Here is a 27,333-nt window from a genome sequence, read left to right on the forward strand (position 1 = left end):
TTTGAAAACAGGATCTCACAGTTTAATTAATATCTTATTCTCATCATAAACAAAGAATCTGAATACATGTTCATTATGTAAAAGCTACGGTAGTGAGTGGGTCCAGGTTTGCAACCCACCCGGCACGTTAACAGTTAAGTTACGCCTAATTGCCGTGTAGTACTGCGGCTGAAACGACGGCGCAGCCAATAGGAGAAGAGCGTCTCTTCTCACATGCAAAGCTGCATTCATTTACAGCCGCTGTCTTTACGATTAACACTTCTTAATGGGTTTTGTTTTCTAGGTGTCCTTGATCACATTTTAAGTAAATAAATACGTTGGGAAAAAAAGGTGTGGGGAAATGAAAAAAATGAATTCCATGGCTCTCGTGTTACTGGTTGTCTACGGAGTGATGTGCAGTCAGATCCTTCCAGCGTTTTCCAGCATCCGACTGAATAACAGACCCATCATAGGTAAGGAGACCGCGAAAGAGCTCGAGCCGGCAGGGCACTTCGTTTGAAAAGGAGCAATTCTAGAATCCGCATATTGTCGAAAATTGCATCGTCACTGTCTTTATATTGGGGTGGGGAGGAGGGTACCTGCTAAAAACATGTGAAGTGGACCTGCGTGAAGGATGTAATGCAAATTAGGAATTAATAGAAATCCAGGAAGTATAATAAATACCAGGCGCTGTAGAGGAGGGCACAAGTAAGCACTTTACCATTTACCTGATTATTATTATTTTTCTTAGGTATTCTGGCACAAGAAAACAGACTTCGTGACCCGCAACCCCAAGGAACGTCCTATATTGCAGCCTCATATGTGAAGTACTTGGAGGCAGCTGGAGCCAGAGTGGTCCCCATCAGGTATGTTGAGCAACCGTTAAGCAAAGTAAGCACGTGCCTAGGGGTTATAACAGAAATTTCCCATTGCTGGATATACGTACCATGGACCATGTGGTGCAAAACTGCAAATGGTGCAGCTGAACCAGGTCCCATAAAAAAGGGGCTCCAACCTTAAATAAAAATTGCGCACATCTATCTCTATGTCTATCTGTCTATATATAGATATCTGTCTATATATACAGGTGCTGGTCATAAAATTAGAATATCATGACAAAGTTGATTTATTTCAGTAATTCCATTCACAAAGTGAAACTTGTATATTAGATTCATTCATTACACACAGACTGATGTATTTCAAATGTTTATTTCTTTTAATGTTGATGATTATAACTGACAACTAATGAAAGTCCCAAATTCAGTATCTCGGAAAATTAGAATATTGTGAAAAGGTTCAATATTGAAGACACCTGGTGCCACACTCTAATCAGCTAATTAACTCAAAACACCTGCAAAAGCCTTTAAATGGTCTCTCAGTCGAGTTCTGTAGGCTACACAATCATGGGGAAGACTGCTGACTTGACAGTTGTCCAAAAGACGACCATTGACACCTTGCACAAGGAGGGCAAGACACAAAAGGTCATTGCTAAAGAGGCTGGCTGTTCACAGAGCTCTGTGTTCAAGCACATTAATAGAGAGGCGAAGGGAAGGACAAGATGTGGTAGAAAAAAGTGTACAAGCAATAGGGATAACCGCACCCTGGAGAGGATTGTGAAACAAAACCCATTCAAAAATGTGGGGGAGATTCACAAAGAGTGGACTGCAGCTAGAGTCCGTACTTCAAGAACCACCACGCACAGACGTATGCAATACATGGGTTTCAGCTGTCACATTCCTTGTGTCAAGCCACTCTTGAACAAGAGACAGCATCAGAAGCGTCTCGCCTGGGCTAAAGACAAAAAGGACTGGACTGCTGCTGAGTGGTCCAAAGTTATGTTCTCTGATGAAAGTAAATTTTGCATTTCCTTTGGAAATCAAGGTCCCAGAGTCTGGAGAAAGAGAGGAGAGGCACAGAATCCACGTTGCGTGAGGTCCAGTGTAAAGTTTCCACAGTCAGTGATGGTTTGGGGTGCCATGTCATCTGCTGGTGTTGGTCCATTGTGTTTTCTGAGGTCCAAGGTCAACGCAGCCGTCTACCAGGAAGTTTGAGAACACTTCATGCTTCCTGCTGCTGACGAACTTTATGGAGATGCAGATTTCATTTTCCAACAGGACCTGGCACCTGCACACAGTGCCAAAGCTACCAGTACCTGGTTTAAGAACCATGGTATCCCTGTTCTTGATTGGCCAGCAAACTCGCCTGACCTTAACCCCATAGAAAATCTATGGGGTATTGTGAAGAGGAAGATGCAATACGCCATACCCAACAATTCAGAAGAGCTGAAGGCCACAACATGGGCTCTCATAACACCTGAGCAGTGCCACAGACTGATCGACTCCATGCCACGCCGCATTGCTGCAGTAATCCAGGCCAAAGGAGCCCCAACTAAATATTGAGTGCTGTACATGCTCATACTTTTCATGTTCATACCTTTTAGTTGGCCAACATTTCTAAAAATCCTTTTTTTGCATTGGTCTTAATTGATATTCTAATTTTCCGAGATGCTGAATTTGGGACTTTCATTAGTTGTCAGTTATAATCATCAACATTAAAAGAAATAAACATTTGAAATACATCAGTCTGTGTGTAATGAATGAATCTAATACACAAGTTTCACTTTTTGAATGGAATTACTGAAATAAACCAACTTTGTCATGATATTCTAATTTTATGACCAGCACCTGTATATATTTTTAGAGAGAGAGAATTATAAAAATAACATAGTAATAATAGAGGTTAATTTTATATTTATACATACTAGGGGACTTCTCCCCCTGGTCGCTTCGCTCGCCAACCCCCGTGTTTGGTTTTCCGGATACACACTTTTAAGATTTTTTTTTCTTTGAATTGTTGCTATTTCATTAGTTTCTGTTTTATTTCAGAACTTCTGTAAAAACAATATTTGGAATCTTGCGAGTCCCAATATGCTGAATCTTTTTAATGAGGTCAGGACAGGTTTCTCTGTTTGGAATTTCAGCACAGACAAAATGATCTACATCATCAGCAGTTACTTTTTTTACCTTGTAAAAAAAAAAAAATATTAAGTAGAGTTCTGCATTGGACTCCTGTCTGTAAAGTCGTGCTATTTTCCTCTCACAGTTCCAAAAGTACGTGGGGTTACCAAGATGATACTCCAGTTTTTGTCTAGGTTTTTGTACAAGGGCTAGGCAGAATGTTTTTGACTCCTGGGGTAAATTTAGCTTTTTAAATAAGCAGACAGATAAATATATATACATTAACAAAGTAACCAATAAATGCATGTGCGGTAAACTCCGTTTTTGAAATTCTCAAGATTCTTTATTTGTCACATGCATAGTTTATACAGGACAACACGCAGTGAAATGCATCCTGATCCACTTATCAAAAACTGTGCAAAGTTAGAAGAATATCAGTTAGATTAACAAAAAGTCATAGATTGAAAGATAACAGTATAGTAGAACATAATACATAAGTAAAATTATGTGAATAAAGTAGAATTAAGTGTTAAGGTGCAATAGTGTAGTAATTATTGTGCAAAACCAAAGTTAGACTGGTGCATAGTTAAATGAGGCAGTTTGTTTGTTTGCGCTACTACGATCTTTACTTTCTTTTTTTATATTTTCTAATTTTCCTACTTTCATATCCTTTAACTTTCTCCATGTGTATAGTGCCGTTTTTTGTTTTTTTTTTTCACTGGTTTCATAGTCTCTAACCTGCTCTGCATGTGTTTAGCGCCAATGTTTGTAAATGTCATTATGAAGTTCTACTTTGTCATTTTACTCATTGTCTTTTAATTCTGAGCCGTACAGTACAATACATAGAACAGAATAAATCCTCAATACAGTATAAAAATAAAAATTCTAGAAGTACGAAGTAGAATTTCACATTAGATGATATCACATAATATGATTCGGATTTGTTTTAAGTCCTGAAGACCTCATTCATCAAGCTGCCTCCCCCATTTTGCCATTCCACATCTGAAATAGCGCTAATTTCGATGAAAGGACCCCTCATTCCCACATCCTCGTTCATCAGGGATGACTTTACCTTAGGCAGACAATCTACAATTTAAAGAGATTGTTATTTTCTTGTGAATTGTTTCATATATTGGAATTAATAAAGTATCTATCTATCTATGCATTATTTTCACTTTTACTTTAAAAACTTTTGTAAAAACAATACTTTATTTTCAGCCACATTGCATGGTTACATCTCTTTCTTCCCAGACGTATAATACTGCTCGTGTTGTGAAGGGTGTTGCGGCTGAACATACGCTAAGGATATGCCTTTGGATCATTTGCTGTCTTTTTGCTGCTTGCTAGCTGCCTCTTCTGCCTGTCGCATGTCGTTATTTTAAGAGCTGGGAACACATGATGCTTGCCTTCCAAAAGCAATCCAACAACTGCTAGCTTAGAGGTCTGTTGACTTGTTTTAAATGATGGCTCACTGCCTGGCAGGCAATACCTGTCTTTTATTACTGGCCCCGGGGCGTGGTTGAATTCATTCTTGCAGGATGTATAACGCTGCTTGCGTTCGGTTGGGGTAGCTGCTGTCGCACTGCCCTTTGATCTTTTTAAAGCCTGTACAGCCGCTGTCCTTTTTGCTACAGCCCTGGGACAATCTCTTGGCACCAAGTCTCATGTTTACAGTCCCCGCGAGACGCACTGTGGCAATTCTCCTTGGTCTCGCGGGTCTTTAAAATGTCTTTCGAGATTATCACGTATCATAGCCTTGCATTTGCTTTCCATTCCAGGATTTTCTTTTATATATAGAGATATATGTATATATATATCTGACGTGATCTTCTCGGATGACAATTTGACGTCGCGTGAGACAAGGCAGTGAGACAACATTTAAAACAAGTTCACGGACATCTAACCAAGTAATTGTTGGAATGCTTTTGGCAGACGGACATCATGTGCTCCCAGCTCTTAAAACAACGGCAAGCGACAAGCAGAACATGCAACTCGCAAGCAGCAGCAAGCCATCAGATGATCCGACCGATTCGCCTTAGCGTGCGCTCAGCCCCCCCTTCAAGAACCCGATGGTCACTCTGTCAGAGCTCAAGAGGTCCTCTGTGGAGAGAGGAGAACTTTCCAGAAGGACAACCATCTCTGCAGCAATCCACCAATCAGGCCTGTATGGTAGAGTGGCCAGATGGAAGACACTCCTTAGTAAAAGGCACATGGCAGCCTGCCTGGAGTTTGCCAAAAGGCACCTGAAGGACTCTCAGACCATGAGAAAGAAAATTCTCTGGTCTGATGAGACAAAGATTGAACTCTTTGGTGTGAATGCCAGGTGTCACGTTTGGAGGAAACCAGGCACCACTCATCACCAGGCCAATAACCATCCCTACAGTGAAGCATGGTGGTGGCAGCATCATGCTGTGGGGATGTTTTTCAGCGGCAGGGACTGGGAGACTAGTCAGGATAAAGGGAAAGATGACTGTAGCAATGTACAGAGACATCCTGGATGAAAACCTGCTCCAGAGTGCTCTTGACCTCAGACTGGGGTGACGGTTCATCTTTCAGCAGGACAACGACCCTAAGCACACAGCCAAGATATCAAAAGAGTGGCTTCAGGACAACTCTGTGAATGTCCTTGAGTGGCCCAGCCAGAGCCCAGACTTGAATCCGATTGAACATCTCTGGAGAGATCATAAAATGGCTGTGCACTGACGCTTTCCATCCAACCTGATGGAGCTTGAAAGGTGCTGCAAAGAGGAATGGGCGAAACGGGCCAAGGATAGGTGTGCCAAGCTTGTGGCATCATATTCAAAAAGACTTGAGGCTGTAATTGCTGCCAAAGGTGCATTGACAAAAGTACTGAGCAAAGGCTGTGATTACTTATGTACATGCGATTTCTCAGTTTTTTTTTTATTTATTTAGATAGATATATTTTGAATATATTTGCAAAAATCTCAAGTAAACTTTTTTCACGTTGTCATTATGGGGTGTTGTATGTAAAATTCTGAGGGAAAACAATGAATTTAATCCATTTTGGAATAAGGCTGTAACATAACAAAATGTGGAAAAAGTGATGCGCTGTGAATACTTTCCGGATGCACTGTATACTAAAGGGCATTTAGCTGGTTACTTGTATAATCCATGACACACCCTGTATCTTTGTTAATCTAAAACATCTCAAAATATCCAAGTTAAATGTTGGTGGCAAACATCTTTATTATTAAATGGGATTTTCTTGTATATATAACACAGCAGTTAAAACATTTAAATGCTGTATGATCTCATGATATCCATGTTAGATTTTCTATTAATAAAAGGTATAGAAAGTCTTAGTTTAGTTTCACAGGAAAGGTACACTTGGAGCAGTAAAGTTTTCCTAAGTGGTAACATTCTCCGTAATTAGTTTATTTCATAGTATGAAAGTCAAATTTCAGGGTTCAGCCAACACTAACTGGACAACACGCTTAACAGCCTATTACTGGACACTTGCTTACACTCTGCTATGAAGGACCAATTTGCTGTGTAGTCAAGTTAGGTTTTTCTGTCATGTCTATTCAGGCCGTCCTGAGTATGACGTTAATCTGCATCCAGCCCTGCATGTAGGCCATCCAACCTGCTGGGGGAAAAAAACCTGGGGGTTGGTGGTAGAATTAGCACTCCAGCCACCATAAAATAAATCTCACATTGGTCCCATTCCATCTGAACAAGTGTGATGCTGAGGTGTCACCCGTTGCATGGCTGCACTCGGGTCCTAATCTGGGATCCTGAAGTGGTTTGTCATGTGGTGGGTGCGGCAATGTGCTAACAGTGCATGCTCCTAACCTCTATTCAGGGAAAACCATGACCACCTGGCATTATGTGGCCTTATCTAAAAAACACTAAGTTAACCATATGAAAGAGGGGTAGATTGAGGGGGCAACAGTACAGTATACATACCATATGATCCTTTAAAAGCATAAGGAATTATAAATACAATGTAGAAACTAACATGTATAAAAATGGAGCATACACATTAATATGTGAAAGGTAATGATGTGTATAATGTATTATTATTATATTATTATTATATATTTATATTATTACATTATTAAAAATGGAATATACACATTAACATGTGAGAGGTAATGATGTGTATAACAAATGTTATTACTATATATTATTATATTATTATTACATTATTAAAAATGGAACATACACATTAATATGCGAGAGGTATTGATATGTATAACATGTTGTTGTTGTTATTATTATTGTTAGCAATTATTACACAAGACAGACATATAGATGTAATAGGATAGGTATATAGTGCTTGGAAGGGGTAGTTAGAAATACAGAATAGTATGATCACATATGATATTCGTTAAATACAGTGCAATTTAGGAGGTGCAATCATTTTGTAATTCCTTGTATATTGTGACGCGCAAAATTGAATTTGCAGCAAAGCAGTTTTGTGTCGCCACAAAAAAAAAAAACAACTCACAAAACATATATATTTTCATCTACTGTGCAAATGTATGGTACAATTTATTATGGCACAGAATGTGGAAAGTGGGGTGTGACCAGAGAGCACTTACCTGCAAGCACTTCTGTGCTGCGAGCTATGAAACTACCAGCGAGCTTACAGAAAAATCCTGGCTTTGCTCTGTGGAGTTGTGGAAATGTTAGTGCATACGGTGTTCCCTAAATCCATCAGTGAATGTTGTTGTAAGAGAACTTGCCACATGAATATGCAGGCAGGCAATGTACAATGCAGAAGAGAGCCCCCCGGAGACTCATGGAACATTGGAGCAGCACTGGAAGGTGGCAGAGGAAGAGAAGTTTTAGCTGCATCCTTTAGGGAGCAGAATTTCTTGATTTCCACCACATAAATAACAAAAAATAATAATTTAAGTTAGTTTTACATTTTGCAATTGTGAACTGTTATTCAAAATGAATTTTAGGTGCAATTTCACAAAACTGAAACGAAACTGTAGTTGCCCTACTATTATTTTTAGAAGTTCATTTCAAAATGTTCTGGCAATGTGTGATTTGTAAGTAAGGCACTTGATTGATTGGAGGGGAAGCTGGCCTCAGACCAGCACAATTCAAGGACAAGACAGACTTTTGAGAGGTTCCGCTGTCAGAAGTTTTGCCTAGCAGTTTATATCCAAAAAAGGTTCTGTCTTGCTTTTTCGGAAACCCTAAATGGATTCAGAAGGTGTCTTAAGTCCTTCCATAAAGGACAAACCTCATGCAAGCTCCTGGTTGCCTGAAGGTCTGTTGTACTCTTGTTTTGTACTCTTCTTTGCTCCCCTGTCCTTGGTTAGAGGGTTAAACTTGCTTAGCATTAGCCAGTCTTATAAGATACGACCATAGCGTCAATTTCTCTGTTTTTGTCTGGGTGCCCCTAAGGCCGGAGTTATACTTCACGCGACGCATGCTGCAGCGGACGCTCCTGCTACGCAAGCGTTGAAGTGTTTATACTTGCGCGCGTACTTTACGTAAATCTGGAGGAATCTGCCAGGTGGCAGTGCGAGATATATCATGGTGAGAACATGTTCGGCTTCTCTGTGCTGTGAATTGCCTAGAACACCCATTAAATTCCGATGACACCTTCCCGCAATATCTCTGAAAAGGATGTTTATTGATTAAATCCAGGGATGTGTCCATTCCAGCAAGCATTGGGCATGAGTGAGAAACAATCCCTGGACGATGTCTCGGCTCATCGCAAGGTGAATACAAGTACACACATACACTAGCGTCATTTTAGCGGCACCAAATCCCCAAATCTGCATATCTTTGGAAGGAAACTGGAGCACACTGAGGAAACCCAGCAGGAAAACGTGTAAACTCCAGGCTGGGAATATCAGCGACGTGACTCCCTGCAAGACAGCAGCGCTAATGTTCCGCCACTGTGTCACCCCATGTGTGTAATTATTAACAGTATTCATTATTTAAACGAAATTACCGATTTATCTGTAAAATGTAATATACATACTTTAATGCTTTTCATCATGAAAGTGATATCAAGTATAAATCTAAGGATTCTAAATGTGCAGAGAGTTGGAATATCATACATTTTAATGTGCTCAGTGTGGCGATCTATTGCTGGTGATTCACTGCTGTCAGTGAGAATTAAAACGTATCGTGTCATTACGATCGGGAATATGTGATGTTTGAATATAAAAGCACCATGAATACATCTGTATGTCGGCATTTTGCTTCACCACATTGAACCATTTATCAAATATCGAAGCGCGCACACCGATCTCGTGAATCCGCAAAACGGCTTTCTGTCACATGTAGATAGTAAACAGACTCTTACGTCACATTCCAACTTTTAGCACACTGCGACCCCCCCGACTTTTTGCTGGTACTGCAACTCGCGCACGCGTCGCGTTAATTTCTGAGGCCCTGCTCAGAGGACACATCAAATGAACGCGTGGCGGCCATGATGTGGGCGCGTACGCGTTCTGAGCGTGAAGTATAAATGAGCCCTAAGTGTCTGCCAGCTGTCTTCTCACAGATAGCAACACGAATTAGATGATCTCCAAGTCTCCGACTTAAAGTTTAAATCCGAACAATATATTTGATCTCTTTTTGCTGTTCCATTATTTCACCGTTTGTTTGTTTGTGCTAATGTGATTTTTACTATCTTTTTTTTTTTTTTTTGAGACTTTTGAATTTTAGTACTTTCCTTATCTCTAATGTTTTTGGATTCTTTATGACATTCTACTTTGTCATCTACTCTTTGTATTTTATTTCCAGACCTGGGCGTGGTTAAATCTCTTAGCACAAAGTCTCATGTCACGGGACATGAAAGTATCTCTCTGGAAAAAGTCACGTCTCGTCCTAGGATTTTTTTTTTATTATAACAGAGAGATAAAACAAATACATTAGCATGTTTGTTTTTTCTGTTTATTTTGCAGAATAAATCTTACTGATGCAGAGTATGAAAAGCTCTTCTATTCTATAAATGGGTAAGTCTCTTCTTTTTTCCTCCACCCAGTGGCTTAATGGTTAGCCCTGCTGCTTTACAGCATTGGGGTCCCAAATTTAAATCCTGGTCTGGCTGTGGTCTGTTCAGAGTTTGTATGAAATCCTGGTACCTTTCTTTGAGTACTGCATTTTCCGCTCTCATCCCCATAAACACACAGATGAGACTGATTGGTTGACTCTAAAATTGCCTTTCTGTGAGTGAATTCAGGTGTGAGGATGAGTGTGCCCAGTGGTGGACTGAAGCACCAACCAGCCTCGACTCCTACCTTCCACTCATTGCTGCTATGATAACTTGTGACTCTCCACATGGCATTATATTGAAATATTATGTTTAAAGAAATAAAAGAGCATTTGGTTAGAAAAGTAAAGTCCTTTATTGTTGTTTTCTTTTCTTACACATGTATATTTTTTAATAATTCATTAATAAAGTCAGTCTTTAAAAGAGTAAACTCTCATGCTGGAAGAAGAAGAAGAATGAACAGTCATGCACATGTTCTGATTTCAGACTCTTACTACCAGGAGGTGAGGTGGATCTTGAAACGTCCCAGTATGCCAGGATAGCCAAGATATTCTACAACTTGGCAGTGAAGGTAGAGTAATCGAGAGACTGGCACGGGTTTCTGTTTATTATTCTGTTAAAATGTATAGGCATGACTAAGGGGTAAGGTTTAAGCAAGCCATGTTTGTTTATTTACATCACAATATTGTTAATTTGTAAGTTAAAATGAAAAACAGTCATTAAGTATTGAACTGCATTTTGATATTATTATCCTTTTTTCTGTAACTAAACCGGGATCTCAATTAGGGGGGCCATGTACTGGGGGTTCTATTTTGTCTTTTAATATTTCAGTCTGCTTTAAAATGTTTAATTCACTGAAAATGGAAGAACAGTGATGTGTATAATTTGGCATAAAAAAAAATAATAAAGTGGAATAAAAAATGGATAAGTAAAGCACCCAAAATGCTTATCTTATTAGTTTGTATTTCTTGTTTTATGCCATTTTCACTTTTTTGCTATTTTTTCCCAGAAGTTATTTGAAGTTTCTCTATTTTGCCATATTACTAATGTTTTTGTTATTTGCAGTGTTATATCATTTTTCTTGGGTTTTGTGACGCAATAAATATAATTTTGACTTTTTTTTTTTTTTTTTTTAAACTAGAGAGCTTCCTCTAAAAGTTGTTAAATTTGTAATATTATAGTTTACACGAGTTTGTTTTTGTTTTGGATGCTGCTTTTTTGCATGGTACATGGTTATGATAATGTATCCCATGATCCACCAGGAATGCACGACGGGTGAGGTCATTGGTATAACCCTAGAAAGGTCACTGTATGCATTATTGGATCATCTGTAATTGATTTATTAATTAATTCTCTTTTTGACTCCTTATTTTAGAATTCTGTTATGTTTTTTGGTTCACTTAGTGGAGTTACAGGCAGAGTGGTGGCTCTGAGGCTAGAGATTTGCACGGTTTCAAATCCGGTAAATGCCAAAAGTGACTCTACTTTGTTGGGCCCTTGAGCAAGGCCCTTAACCTCCAATTGCTCTGTCCTGGGTATGACGTTAATGTGCATCCAGCCCGGCATGTGGGCCCTCCAACCTGCAGGGAAAAAAACCTGGGGGTCGGTGGCAGAATTGGCACTCCAGCCATCATAAAAAACCTCACACTGTTTCATTCCATCTCTGAACAAGTGTGGTGCTGAGGTGTCACCCGTTGCATGGCTGCATTCGGTTCCTAAGCTGAATCCTGAGTTGGTTTGTCGTGTGGTGGGTGCAGCAATGCGCTGTATCCTAACCTCTCTTAGTGGACTTGATGTTCATCTTTTTGGCCTTTACTTTGTTTTTTGACCACATTTTCTCTTACAGCCCTTCCTCATACAAATTCTTACTGAACTTAATTTTTTAAAATCGATAAAATTATATGTTGTGCGTCATTATTTTTTTTTTAAGTGTACTCATGATTGTAATGTTATCAATGTTTATTTCAGCAGTGTATCTTAAGATGGTTTAGTTTAATGTAAATAATAGCAGTGAAGGGCGGTTCAGTGGCAAATTATTGATACCTGGCCTTGTCACTGCCCACATGGAACTTTCTCAGTTCTATGTTAGCTTTCTCTGGGTGCTCAGGTTCACTTCCACATTCCCAAATTATTACTAGGAGAGAGGGTTGGCACCTTGATTGTTGCTTCTGATGAACTGGCATTTTGTACAAGATTGGTTTGTGTGATGTATTATTCACAGCTTTTTTTTTTTAATTGTTGTTTTTTTACTTTCTAGGCTAATGATGATTCTGATTACTTTCCTATTTGGGGCATCTGTCTAGGATTTGAACAATTAACTGTACTCACCAGTGGCATAAATGTGCTGACCAAAACGAAAACGCAAGGTGTGGGGATGCCACTGTCTTTCACCTCAGGTAAGAGCGTCCAGGCTTCACTGAGATTTGGATAGAAAAAAATAATTGTGGAATTCTGTGAAAACATACATCATGCTCCATATGCTGGTGAAAATGAAAAGTGTAACATGACAGGACTTTCAGTTTTCCTTCAAACTTGTCAGAAATGATAGTACTTATATACGTAACAAAAGATTACATTCTAATTGGAAGGGGCATTCTTCCGACAGCCTTCAGTCTACAGTGTGGTTTGTGGTGGGTTGGCTGTCCATTTTGCTAAAGTTGGTTTAGAATATGCAATGACCCATGTGGCCATTCTTTTTGTTAATCAAAATGTAACACAATTATGCATAAGATTATAATACATAGAATATCCATCCATCAATTATCCAACCCGCTATATCCTAACGACAGGGTCACGGGGGGTCTGCTGGAGCCAATCCCAGCCAGCACTGGGCGCAAGGCAGGAAACAAACCCTGGACAGGGTGCCAGCCCACCGCAGGGTGCACACGCACACCAAGCACACACCAATGCACCTAACCTGCATGTCTTTGGACTGTGGGAGGAAACCCACGCAGACATGGGGTGAACATGCAAACTCCACGCAGAGTGGACCTAACTGTGAGGCATGAGCGCTACCCACTGTGCCACCGTGCCACCCAATACATAGAATATATGCACACTATGTAGTATTTTATGTATGTTGCATTTTTTGTCTGCAGAAGTGTTGTTCTTTTCATGTGAATGTAAGCAAGTGTTGCAGCTGCACATCCTGGAATTCTGTACCAAAGTGATGGGCTTTCTGCTTACAGTGCATCCAGAAAGTATTCACAGCGCATCACTTTTCCCACATTTTGTTATGTTACAGCCTTATTCCAAAATGGATTAAATTCATTTTTTTTCCTCAGAATTCTACACACAACACCCCATAATGACAACATGAAAAAAGTTTACTTGAGGTTTTTGCAAATTTATTAAAAATAAAAAAAATTGAGAAAGTACATGTACATAAGTATTCACAGCCTTTGCCGTGAAGCTCGAAATTGAGCTCCGGCGCATCCTGTTTCCCCTGATCATCCTTGATGTTTCTGCAGCTTAATTGGAGTCCACCTGTGGTAAATGCAGTTGATTGGACATGATTTGGAAAGGCACACACCTGTCTATATAAGGTCCCACAGTTGACAGTTCATGTCAGAGCACAAACCAAGCATGAAGTCAAAGGAATTGTCTGTAGACCTCCAAGACAGGATTGTCTCGAGGCACATATCTGGGGAAGGTTACAGAAAAATTTCTGCTGCTTTGAAGGTCCTGATGAGCACAGTGGCCTCCATCATCCGTAAGTAGAAGAAGTTCGAAACCACCAGGACTCTTCCTAGAGCTGGCCGGCCATCTAAACTGAGCGATCAGGGGAGAAGGGCCTTAGTCAGGGAGGTGACCAAGAACCCGATGGTCACTCTGTCAGAGCTCCAGAGGTCCTCTGTGGAGAGAGGAGAACCTTCCAGAAGGACAACCATCTCTGCAGCAATCCACCAATACAGTGAAGCATGCTGGTGGCAGCATCATGCTGTGGGGGTGTTTTTCAGTGGCAGGAACTGGGAGACTAGTCAGGATAAAGGGAAAGATGACTGCAGCAATGTACAGAGACATCTTAGATAGATTGATAGATAGATACTTTATTAATCCCAAGGGGAAATATTGGATGAAAACCTGCTCCAGAGTGCTCTTGACCCCAGACTGGGGCGACGGTTCATCTTTCAGCAGGACAACGGCCCTAAGCACACAGCCAAGATATCAAAGGAGTGGCTTCAGGACAACTCTGTGAATGTCCTTGAGTGGCCCAGCCAGAGCCCAGACTTGAATCCGATTGAACATCTCTGGAGAGATCTTAAAATGGCTGTGCACCGACACTTCCCATCCAACCTGATGGAGCTTGAGAGGTGCTACAAAGAGGAATGGGCGAAACTGGCCAAGGATAGGTGTGCCAAGCTTGTGGCATCATATTCAAAAAGACTTGAGGCTGTAATTACTGCCAAAGGTGCATCGACAAAGTATTGAGCAAAGGCTGTGAATACTTATGTACATGGGATTTCTCAGTTTTTTTATTTTTAATAAATTTGCAAAAACCTCAAGTAAACTTTTTTCACGTTGTCATTATGGGGTGTTGTGTGCAGAATTCTGAGGAAAAAAATGAATTTAATCCATTTTGGAATAAGGCTGTAACATAACAAAATGTGGAAAAAGTGATGCGCTGTGAATACTTTCTGGACGCACTGTATAGGCAGTTCTATACAAGCCACCACCAGATATGAAGTCAAAAATGGCCACTGAGAGCTGCAGAGAAAGTCTCACAGGCTGTGCCAGAGAAATTAAGGCAATTATAATTTGCCCTTTGTTGCATATAATGTGAGGCCAATTCTAACAGTTTCACAAACGTTTTTCCTTCAGCAGCCTAAAGAACTGAACTTTACTGAGTTAAGGGTTGATATTAAGGGTTCACTCACAGATTTTAGTAGCTGTGCCAAAGAAAAGAGAGGGCAGTACCCTCAAATTAAATGTACCAGCATGCATCTGGATGATCGTCAAGAGTCCTGAAATTAATATTTTCTGAACTTTTGAATAAAATAACTTTTTTTGCGTGACACTTAACCAGTTACAGCTCAAGGAAAGTTAAAACAGCATTCCTCATTGAGAACTAAATTACCAAAGATGAAGACTGATAGTGTTTTATAGCTTGCATAAGGTTTACTCTGACAGGATCTGGATGAGTTGCTGTCATTAAAGGATCCATGAATCTCCGATTCCTGTCTGAGACTGAGTCACACCTGGATCACACAGGAAGTCTTCTTTGGAATAGTTAAGAATATTACATTTTAGAATTTTGTAAAGATCTAGCACCCAGTGGAAATGATGAGGCAGGACTTAATAATGACAACTTTATACTTGAAAAGATACAAAAGTCATTCAGTTGAAGCTGTTATGCAAGGAAATGCTCGATTAAACTCCTCCACATGTTTGTGAAAGAGCAATCAATGATTGAAGAAATGTCTGATTGCAGTTAAAGGTAGCATACTCAGCTGTTGAGTCTGGTGGTAGCTTCCTTTACACACAGGTTGCTGGGTGTAGTATAATTTTATTTAACAACAAATGCATTCTTACAAAGGGTTGCTTTTTTCATTTCTTAGTAGGGTATTGACGAAATATATCTGATGCCATTCACAGTGAAAAATATGAAGTCATGTTGAAAACTGGACAGGGAGAAAATACTTTATCACTGCAAATCTCTTAAAACAGACTGCTAAGTTTTCTTGTACATATGAAAAACTGTGGACTAGTTACCCCTATAAAATTTATGCATGAAAAGTGAAATATTTATCGGGTTTTCTGTGCATTTGTAGATGCCATGGAAAGCCGGCTCTTTGGATTTTTTCCTGAGGATCTCATGCAGGCCTTGGCCACAGAAGATATTACAGCCAACTATCACGAGTGGAGTCTGTCTGTACAGGTACAACCAGGCAAATGATGAGTGAGCAATCCCATCATGTCCGTATATTTAATCCAAAAGGAGTTGACACCACTACTGCACTTCAATGTAAAATGACTGTAAAAATGAACAAAAAAGTCCCTGGGCACTACAGCCAATCCCAGCAGCTTGCAGTCTTAATTGTTTCAGAAGTTTGGAGTTAAGTCAATGCTGAAAAACTTCAGTAAGAGTTTAAAAGAAAAGCAGAATTCTGCAGATCGTTCAGAATTAAGCCTAAAATTGCCCCATTTTCTTTTCACATGCCCCATGAAGCTGATGAACAACACTTTTGAATGTTTACGAGGTATTCTTGATTAAAGTGAGATCTAGGCTTTGGCAGTGCTCATTTTGACTTGAGCTGTACTGTATTCTGTATATAGCACATTTTCATACAAAAAGTGTAGTTCAAAGAGGAAAAAAAAACTATTACAAAGATATAAAAATAAAGTGGACAAGTCATCAAGAACACACGACACAGTTAGAAACTTGTTCAGGGTACATTTCATGCAAACATTAGGATGTTTTTTCTTTACAAAGAAAACCATAGACACATGGAATAAGCTACCAAGTAGTGTGGTAGAGAGTAGCACTTTGGGGACCTTCAAAACTCGACTTGATGTTATTTTAAAAAAATGAAGTGAATAGAACAGGCGAGCTTTGTTGGACTGAATGACTGGTTATCGTCTAGATTGTTCTAATAGAATCGATCATAAATCATTGATCAGTTGATCATGAATTAAATCCCTGTTGACTGTAGCCAGTTTGTGTCTGCGTCTGGCTATGGTCAGTTTGCTTGAGAGGAGAGGAAAACAAAGATATGCTGGAGCAAAGCCAAATGACCCCCCAGCCTCATGTGGGCATTCTACAAGTATATAAATGTGCCAGTTTGTTCATTATTGTTATGGTGTGCCATCGGGAGAAGATTTGATGTGGTGGATCTTGTTGACAGTAGTAGCATCCCATCCATATCCCTTCCAACATCAAAGGAGGCCACAGGGGGCTATGGTCAGGTGGCTGTAGGGCCGAATGCCTCTACTGAATACGTAGTGTCTCCGGGCAATAACCAGGATCATACGCTTCTGTCCTCTTTAACTTTGGCTACATGTACTATGATTATATGGTGAACTTTTTTTTTTTTGGCTGATACGTTAAATGCTGCAGCAACATGAGTAAAGCAATAAGCCAATAAACGGTCTTTGTCGCTCATTTTACAATTTGGCGTTGTGAAGAGCTATCACTGGTGATAGCAGTTAAGTCTATGGATGTCTGATATACAGTATCATTTGATGACAATGAACAGGTTTATTTTCATGACTGTTACCATTCAGGACTTAAACAGATAGCCTAGCAGATTTTAAATTACAAAATCATAAATAAATGTATTTATATTAACATTATATTTAACTGCCTCTGGTAAACTTTGTTTTTGCTTGATTGAATAGGAGAAGCTCACTTATTAAAGCTCCATTTCTATTTATCATCTATAAATAAACCAGTCAATCAATTAGTTTATTGTGTATAGAGCCAATAATAGCATGCTTAACCTCCTTAGCGTAAACAGAGCTAAAAGCGTTAGTCCCGAGCGTTACTCAGGCAATGATATAGATGCATCTTGTGTAAGCGTTAGACCCAAGTATTACTCGGGCTGTAAAAGTGCCAATAGCACTAGTGGTGAATGTTGCTCGGGAAACCATAGAGGCGTGTCTTACGTAAGTGACAGGTCCAAGTGTTACCCAGGCAATGATGCAGACACGTCTTCTAGCTTCATAATGGCGTCTCATAAGAAACATTTTTCACCAGCCCAGGTGTTGCACGCTCTTTCCAGTCTTTCCAGTGAATCTGTCTTCAGGCTGTGAAATTGAAACAGACAGTGAAATCTAAAGTGATTCTGATGAATCCAAGAGTGACGCTCATGTCAATTGCACATGTGCAGTGTGCTGTTCAAAAGCTGATCAGTCTGGAAAGAAAATCCGCAAGGAATCGCACTACTCTTGTCCCAGCTGCGACATTGGATTGTGTAGTTCACCGTGCTTCAAGATATTCCACACAAATGACACATTTTGACAGTATGTACAGTATTAGCATTATTATACTTTCTACACTTCTGACTTTGTACTTTTTAGTATTTTGCACATTTTACAGCAGAAATATCAGATTCAATAGATATATGTAATTTTTCAAGCCAAAAAATGAAAGCTTTTAACGTTTTTTTGAGGAAAAAATGTAACGCTAAGAAGATTAATGGCAAGCCTCTTTACAGAGAAAACGCGATTGCACTATAGTATGAACAAATCGACACCATCAAAATCATAAACGGTGAATAACCATTCATGAAAAGTGAAAGAATATTTAGAATATACCTATCAAACAATTAGCCTGCTTAGCATAATGTTGATTTGCGTGATGGGTCCACTGCTGTCACTTTACAGTCCCCCAAACATCAAAGTGCGTATTGCTCATTAGTAATACAGTAGTTGATAGTCATGAGAAAGTGAAATGTGTGATGGCAGAAAATAACTAGAAACATGTAATAGTTTTTATTATTTCCTTGCAGAACTATACAGCTAATGCAAAACTGATGAATTTCTATAAGATTTTGTCCACTAATACAGATGGAAAGATAGAGTTTATCTCCACAATGGAGGGTAAGTAGACAGCTGTATGTGATGTGTGCCCTGTTTAATAATTCAGTGATGTGTATTCAGAATGGTACTCCATTATATGGGTTAGTGGTTAGCAGCTCTGACTTACAGATCCAACCTCCTGGGTCTGAGCTCAGTCACTTTCTGTATGAAGTTTGCAAATTATTCTTGTACTATAATGGAAGTTTTCATTATTTATTTATTTATTTATTTATTCATTTATTTATTTATTTAAATATCTCATACTCCTCAGCTCAGACTTGTATGTAAAAACAGTTAAACCAGAGTGTCTGTCAGGTTAGGCTTTTATGATTTGATGTAAAGTGTTAAGCCCACTCAGGATAGTATTCTTTTGCCATCCTGTGGCTAAAATAACATCACAGTGCAAAAAAAAAAAATATATATATATTTCTATGTGCTTTTCCACTCCATGGTGACTCATCAGTATTCATGAGTAGAGTGAAATCTTCAACCAAAATGCACAATGGCATTAAACGAAAAGCTGTAAAGCCAGTTTTAGAACAAACTGAAAGTGAACCATTGGCTGAATCCAGCGATAGTGATGACAATGTGAATTGGCCATCAGATGCTGACACAGATAGTTAAACCGATGCATACGACACTATATGACCAAACCACCATGATATGCCTTGGTGACTTCAGCCATGTAATGCTGCATCAGAATGCAGTATGAATGAGGCAAAAAGGCAAAATGATTTTGATCAAGTGGAAAAGCAAGAAAAACCTTAGCCTCCTAGGCACTGCTCACAATTTAGCCGTCACTATTTTAGTAATCGGAAATGTGGAAGTCACTAAGCCTTGTGTTGTGGTAGTGTACAGTAAAACAATGGGCATGTCAGTTGTGCGGATCAGGCACTGATATTCCACCCTCTCACGTGCAAGCAGCAGAAAATAATGTAAGAAAAGTGCACAATGAAACAAACTTCTACTGTTCACATGGCGACATCGAGCAGAGTGTTGGTGACTCTCAAAACATATTACACGAAGGATGTGTTCTAAATCTTTATCAGTCCAGAATTGGACACCTGACGCAACTTTCCTACTGTATTTATGTTGCTATTTTGGTATCTACATGCATGTTGTTGTTGCAAAAAAGTTCTTCTCTTCTTTTTCCAATGGTAAACCAAATTTTGCTACTTGTACTTAATGGATTTCTTTGCATTGCATTATGTTTTTCGTTTCAATTACATTTTTTAGTTGTAAGAATTATTTCACATTGCCATCTTGTAATCTTGTTGTGACAACCCTGCTATCTGGTGATAGGTGGGAGATTGTGGACACAAACCAACACTGTGTGTGTGCTCTATAATAGTAGTTTCTATCTGGCTTGGACTTTTTCTCACTTTGATTTTTTTTTACCTTAATTTTTGCTTAGCGTTTAGGCCTCCTCATAAATATTCTGATCTTTTGGTTACAAACTTGACATTTCGTTTTTCTTCTCTCTGCCATTAGATATCTTTTGGCAGAATACCCTGTTTGTATGTTTTTTTGTTTTTTTTTGCCATCCCACATCACTGTGTTATGTGAATTGGGTATAGTGGGAGATTCTCACTCTGCCCAGTGCAGTAGTGTGCTTGAATTGGCCCTGCAGTGGATTAGCACTTGCTGAACTACACTAACAGGTGGGATTGATACAGATGCTTTTTTTTTTTTTTTTATACTCATATTTGTGTTATTTTATAAAATTTTGTATTAGTTTTTCAAATTGTTAAAAAATTGCATGGGAGAAATTGAAGAAACCTTTGACACACGTGCAGTGCAACACAGCATTGTCAAGCCTACTTAATCTCGATTTTGTAAGCTTGTTGTTACAACATTACTATGTTCTGATATCAGGTGTATTTTTTAAACACTATCTATCTATCTATCTATCTATCTATCTATCTATCTATCTATCTAGCACCAGTAAGTCAAGAAACAGAATTCCAAATTAAACTAATGCTAGTATATTTATTAGCAGGCGGTTATGGGCCCTGCACTCTAAGTCTTCTCTTGGTCTTGCTGGACAAAGTTGTTTTGTTTTTTTTTTTCCTGCTGGAATTTCTGAAGTCCTCTCTTAGATTGGGCCCCTTTTTTGTCTTGCTGATGCCACCCTTTACCACCATTCACCCCCTTTTAATTTTTCGGGAGGAGGAATAAGCAGAGAGAAGGTACTCCTCTTTTAACCTGGTGGGACTGTGTTATGTCTCCACGGCTTCTGGTTGTCCTTTCCTCGATGATTTTGGACAATACACCTTGGTGCCTTCCTTTAGTTGAGAGGCCCCGAGACCCTGGGGTATCCTTTGGTCCTCTGTGCCTACACATACATTTACTGTGTATACATGATTTGCATATTGACACTTCTAAACATTGCTTTGTCTCTTTCAGCCTTCAAATATCCCTTTTATGGGATGCAGTGGCATCCGGAGAAGAATGCTTTTGAGTGGGTGGACAAGTCTGGAATGTCTCATTCCCCTTCTGCTCTAAAGGCAGCGTTTTACACTGCTGACTTCTTTGTTAATGAAGGTAATACTTTAATGTTATAATACATGCTAAACTTAGGAAGTGATCAATAGTATTCTGCCTTTGAGAGCAGCAGTCAACAAGATTAGCACCAGAACCAGGATAGAAAGAAATATCGACTATGAAACTAACAAGGGCCTGAAGGTAAAACATCAAATTGACAACAAAATACTCATGGTGACACGCTGAATCCCAAAATGGTGGGGGCTGAGACCAGAACCACTAGCAAAATGGGGCCACAGAGCTGTCACAAAATAACACGAACACTTATTTCCGTATCATAACAGGCTGCTTTTAGGTGATGCTCTGGAGCACCCAGCCATTTTTTTTCTGTCATGGTTTTCCACAACAAACACTAAGGCAAGGCACCTCACAAGTACTTATGCTTTATGAAACCATTCATATTTTTAAACAATTTTATTTAACTTGACTAATCTATCTGTCTGTTTGTCTGGGTCAAATCTTGCAACTGATTTTAAACCCACTTTTGGGGAAGCAAATTTCTTCAAATTTTGCATACGTGTTCAGTATCAATGACAATACAATAATCCGTCAAGACCGATGCAATTACGTAACAATTTCACTGTAATTAATGGTTAAGTGATTCCAATTAACGTAAACACAACAAAGATGGAGTGAGAATATAATGCAATATAAGAGCATACAAGTGAGAGACGCGTCGGATTGCCCCCACTTGCCTCTTTCAGCGAGTCGAGTGGGTAAATCCGCGTGACGACTTTACTTCTTTACTCTTGTGAAGGAGTAGCCTTGATGATCACGGTGAGGAAGTATTGCCATAAACTTGCCTTTCTGTTGTCGATATTTTTTTGTTCCCATTAGAACCTGAACAGCAAAATAGCGACCAAAATATAATTCTTTTTAGTATTCAAATAATTCTACAAAGAAGATATTATGTAATACTTTTAAAGAAGCTTCCCGTTCATGAAAAATGATTCAAGAAAAATAATTTGCAAAATACTCAAAACTAAAAAATATGTAAAAAAAATGTTTTTAAGTAAAACGATTTTATTTACTTTAGTTATTATACTGTACATGCACTAAAAAACAAAATACATTTTTTTTAGCCACAATTTTTGTGGTTATATATGACTAAATAAAAATCATCGGGTGCACTAAAATTAATTCATTCAATCAATTAATAGAATAGCTACTTTTTCATCATAAAATATTAAAAAAACAACAGTGTAATTCCCCAACATGCTTAACAAGTTTCAAAAAATGTTTGAATCAATTAATTTATGTGCGCCCCACGATTTTATTTAGTCACATACAACCACGAAAACTGTGGTTAAAGAAATATTTATTTTTTGCTTTTTAGTGCATTTATAACTAAAGTAAATACAATCGTTTTACTTAAAAATAAATTAAATTATAATTCATTTTCTGTTGGATTAATGGCAGGTGAGGTGACTTGCTCAGGATCGCAGATTGGGACATGTGATAGGACAGGAAGTGGAGATGTTTTGCTTTCATGTCCAAATCCAATGCACTGCTCTGTGTACCGTCTGCTATATTATATACTGAACAAAAAACATAGTGGCCATTTTTGGCAAGGGCGTTTTTTTTTTTTTTTTTTCGCTTTATTTTCTGTAATGTAAGAACAAGATTTTTAAATCTCTTCCATATTATGAGCAAGTAATGTTAAAAAGTAAGTTAACATCTTAGTAGAAGTGCCAATCCACTCAACTTCTTATTTTCTATTCCACACTGTACATCATTAGATGAGAAAAGGTTTTAGAACTCCCAACATCTTCTGATAAACAGACTGGATTAAGAGGTTTTAGGAAGGTGTCTTAAACGATTACAAAGAAATGTCTGCGGAGTGGTGGCTCTGAGGCTAAGGATCTGCGCTGGTATCCCGAAGGTTGCCGGTTCGAATCCCCGTCAGTGCCAAAAGAGATCCTACTCTGCTGGGCCCTTAACCTGTAATTGCTCCAGGGGGCGCTGTATAATGGCTGACCCTGCGCTCTGACCCCAAGGGGTATGCGAAAAAAAAAAACTAACAAACACTGTTGTAAGTCGCTCTGGATAAGAGCGTCTGCTAAATGATGTAAATGTAAATGTAAATCACATCCATAAAAGAATAGTTAAAGTTGCAAGTCTAGTGCAGCTTATGTGTGAATGAAGCTACATAGAGAAGCATCTGTAATGGAAGATGGCACAATAGAGAAGGGCATTCAGTTTGGCCACTTTAACTGCAGAACTGTTTACTACAAATTTAGACGCAGTGCAATAAAACTCTGTGACCCAATCACAGCATGCAACAAACCACAACCACAAAGCAATTGTTTGGAGAAAGTAGGAGCAATCAATTGTTAAGTATATGAGTATATGGATGGGTGCATCTATTAGGCTTGGAGGTCAAGTAGCACAAGAGCCTGGTGTGGTTACAGGTAAGAATAGATTCCACTAAATATCAACAAATCCTCACTGTGAATGTCCCGTCAGGAAACTGAAGCTGAAAAAAAAAAACACTTTGAAGTATCTCACAAAACATAAGGTGAAGGTCCTCGCAGTCCTCAGATCTGAACCACATTGAAATGAGTGGGCTGTGCAGCCCAGGAATAACTCACAGCTGGAAGTGATCTCTATGGAAGAATGGGGGGAATAAAGTCCAAAACACAAATTAAAAGACAAAATATTTTCAAGCTGTGAGTTTTGCAAATGCTGCCAAGAATTGTATGTGCAGGATGCCCAAACTTTTGCAAATGTCACATTTTATTTATTTTTTTAATTCATCACATACTATAATTTACAACTTCTCCTAACAGTGCCATTGTTTTAGTTTGTTTGCGGTTGAAATTGCATTTACTCCCACAAACCTGCTCGGGATTAAGCGGGTTTACCACATGGCATGCTATGGTGTGTTTCATTTATTATTTTCACTTCAAATGTCAACAAGGAATGTCACTTGGCTGGGTGAAGTTCAAACTTTTGCACGTTAAGTTTTAGAATTTTCTAAACTTTCACTTGAAATAACACACATGATGCTCAGTTATCTGGATGCGCTCCAAACGTACGTAAAGATGGCCTTTATGTTGCATACATCTCTCATTTACGACTTTTTTGATCAATTTTTTTTTTTTTTACTTTTTTTTTTTAAACTGCAGCAAAGAAGAATTTCCACTACTTTGAAGACGAAGAAGATGAGTCGAAAGCCTTGATTTATAACTACTGTCCAGTATTCAAAGGGCAAGATTCCATATTTATACAGAATTATTACTTTGATTAATTATCTGCATTTTGCCTTTCAAACTTTGCTCTGGGGCACCCTATGAATGGCGCGTTTCTTTTTTATTTCTCTCCCTTTTTCCACTTTTCAGTGGCCAATTCCTGCTTTTTAACGATTTTCCTTGATCCTCTGATTTCCTGTTCCTATGTTTCCTTCAGAAAGATACAACTGTTTTCTTTTATACAAACATTTTAGCAAAGCAGTGTAATTTTACACATACTTTTTTCTTTTGTATAAGGTTCACTTTTATAGTTTTAAAAAGTGTATTGTATATATGTGAGAATTAATTTACAATTGCCTGGTTTCTGTTATGACAGAAGATGCCTTTCAGCATTTCTTAGAAGAGACGCACTTGGGTGTATTTACCCACAATGCAACACTCAACAAACTGAGATCGCTGTTGTAAACAAGGAAAATCAAATTAATGCAGGAATCGGTTTGCCTTAAGTTAATCTCCATAGAAGTAAGCAGTCTATTTATTTCCCAAGGCTAATGCAGTGTGCCTCTGTGCTTCAGGATATTTAATCCGCATTTTTGACATCCACTACTAACATGCGCATTTCAGGTCCTGCTTTCGTAATATTCGCTGCGTCTATGGGAAGCCTGTGGATTTGCTTCAAACGTGAATAGCTATAGGGCTGCACAGTTTATTTTAGCTTGCTACGTATTCAATGTAATGTTTGTAAACTGAGTATTTTATTTTCTATGAAAACTGTAAAAAGCAGAGGTAGATAATAATGCATCTTTAGTTTGATTTAGTATGTAATGAAAATGAAGACTGTAGACATTGAAGTAACAGTGTCAGATGTACTAATTAATGTCAGTGGAGCCAAATTCAGCTGATGCCTTTAAATGACCCAAAAACTGACAGACCACACGCAAAATCCTGGTAAAGGACCCGTTCAGTTCCTGCTCATTTTAGGTGCTTGTTGCCTGTAGTCTTGTATTCAAAAAGTGAAATGCATGCTTGGTCGGATTTAGGTAGGGTGATAGACTCCATGTTTTGGTCTCGTAGAGCCCTTTGGTTGCTTTGGGTCTTCATCCTGCTGCAGTATCAACACCATCCATTGAGCTATGACACATTCTGTTGAATCTGAGCAGACATCTGTGCGTCATCGTCTTGGTCTCATCAGTGAAGTACAAGGGAGTGAGTCGTAGTGGCCGACTTAGTGTACATACCCGATCCAGAACGCTACAGTAGCTCCACCATGTTTCACAAAGGAGATGGTATTCTTAGAACTCATTTTCAAATGCTCTGAATGGGAGAATCACTATACAGTATACATAAAATGTATTATCATTTCTCTCTCAGACTCCCTCTACCACAAGTAGATTTTCCATCTCATTTCTCTGTTCTGAAACTGTATAGGGTTTTTGACATATTCCCTAAAATGTTATCTGGCGTTTCTGTTCGAAAGGCTTGTGGTGAACCCTCAGAATCTATGTTCATGTCACATTGGACACAGCCACACGTACATCCTGGTGAGTGAGTTTGATGTGGCTGAGGGTTGAAAGAGGTTTTCCTTTACAAATCAAAGTATTCTTCTATAATCCACTGAAGTAGTCTTCCCTTGGTCTACCGGTGCTGACGTTTTTACGATATGGATGTTTCTCTGATTTTTCAGCCTCACGATTGCCTACGTTATTAGCATTAAGATTTGTTTGGTCCTCCTATTGAGTGTCAACAACAGATTCCAAATGAGAATGCCATAACCACACTTAGCGTCGCCTTGTGAGCCTTTTATTAGATTTGGACGATGCAGTAACACACACCTGGCCAAGGAACAGCTAAGCAGCCAATACTTCAGTTAACTTTTAAAATTGGAGGACTACATGCTCTTTAAGGATCTGTGCAAGTTCTTTATAATTCACCCAATTATTTAGGTAAAATTCCTTGAATTAATGCTGAAAGTCTACACTAGAAGCTCACATTTTTGTTTCATTTCAATACCAGTATGCCTGGGCAGAGAGCCACACTAGTAATACTTGTAACCTCTCTAGTCACCTCATGTTTTAAAATTTATGTTGACAAAGCTACGGTATTTCTGAATGGCTTCATGCTTATAAGCAATAAAACAAAAATTGCAAGTTAAGAAATGCTGCGCTCTATATTTTTATTACAATTACTAACATATTTTGCTGCCACTATAAAGCAGCCTGATTATGATTATGATTAAGAGGGCGTGTGGCAGTGTCTGTGTCTTCGAGTTCCTGCCTTGCACTGAACGGTACTCTGGGAAAGGCTCTGGCTCCCTGCAATCGTGAACTGGACAGACGGGTTAAGAAAATAGAAGGATTATTTCAATCACCCCATCCGTTTTCCAAGCCTGCTTATCCAGCAGAGTTGCCTACAGCCACTGCCTATCCCAGCATTGAAAATACTAAAATTGACACAGACCTTGGTTCAGTGTCAATTTTAGTGTTTAGTGGGTCCTCCCTGTGTGGAGAGCACTAGGAGTAGTGACAAAAACACTATATAAATGTAAAGAATTATTATTAACTCTGAATAGGTCAGTTTTTTCCCAGTAGCTGTGCGGGTCCCCTACAACGGACTGGTGTCTTGGCCAGAGTTGGTTGCTGCTTGACATCAGTGACCCAATAGGGCACAGGTTTGCTTAAATCCCCAAGTTGATTACTTTTAAAACATGTTAAAACCTTCATGTGAGAGATTTCTGCTTTGAGTGTCGGTTGTCACAATTTTTCCTTTCTTTTCAAAAAAAGAGTAGTTTATTGTGCAGTTGATCGCTTCAAGAGGACAAATACCTGCAAATAGAATTTGCCAAGTACATACCATCAACCTTTATTACTTTGTATATTAACACACAATGGCATGAAAAGCAAATCCTAGTATTAAAATGTACAAGGTGATGGAGAAGACGCCAATACCAAATGCGTAAGTCTGGAGTTATGCTTATGTATTACATTCCTGTGAAAACATTACAAAAGCCACATGCAATATGAAGTGTATTTGTGTTCTGCATGTTAAAAGTTGCCAATATTCTGTGTTGTAAATATGCACTCAAATATTAAAAATGAATTTATCTGCCAAATTAAGAAATGTCTCTGTGTGATCTGATTGACTCTGAAAAGTTAAT

At 38.8% G+C, this 27,333-nt stretch overlaps 1 protein-coding gene across 1 annotated transcript; it reads left to right on the forward strand.

Annotated features, from left to right (window-relative positions):
* Window positions 1-158: 158 nt before the first annotated feature.
* On the forward strand, window positions 159-27,296 carry zgc:171566. The gene is made up of 9 exons (XM_028824896.2): window positions 159-452; window positions 731-845; window positions 9,836-9,886; window positions 10,411-10,495; window positions 12,182-12,320; window positions 15,696-15,802; window positions 18,375-18,465; window positions 20,851-20,988; window positions 24,117-27,296. Exons 1-9 carry the CDS (start codon window positions 341-343, stop codon window positions 24,236-24,238), a joined length of 960 nt encoding a protein of 319 aa, XP_028680729.1. The 5' UTR covers window positions 159-340; the 3' UTR covers window positions 24,239-27,296.
* The last annotated feature ends 37 nt before the right edge of the window (window positions 27,297-27,333 follow it).

The sequence above is a fragment of the Erpetoichthys calabaricus genome, chromosome 18, assembly GCF_900747795.2.
Source record: "Erpetoichthys calabaricus chromosome 18, fErpCal1.3, whole genome shotgun sequence".
In the NCBI taxonomy this organism is placed as follows: Eukaryota; Metazoa; Chordata; class Cladistia; order Polypteriformes; family Polypteridae; genus Erpetoichthys; species Erpetoichthys calabaricus.

Bases quoted from the DNA above. Each gene is read 5' to 3' on its own strand.
- zgc:171566 (XM_028824896.2), top strand. From the start codon at position 341: ATGAAAAAAATGAATTCCATGGCTCTCGTGTTACTGGTTGTCTACGGA. The intron at 846-9,835 runs GTATGTTGAGCA...TTTATTTTGCAG, and splicing joins GCCAGAGTGGTCCCCATCAG to AATAAATCTTACTGATGCAG. The intron at 20,989-24,116 runs GTAATACTTTAA...TTTAAACTGCAG, and splicing joins TGACTTCTTTGTTAATGAAG to CAAAGAAGAATTTCCACTAC.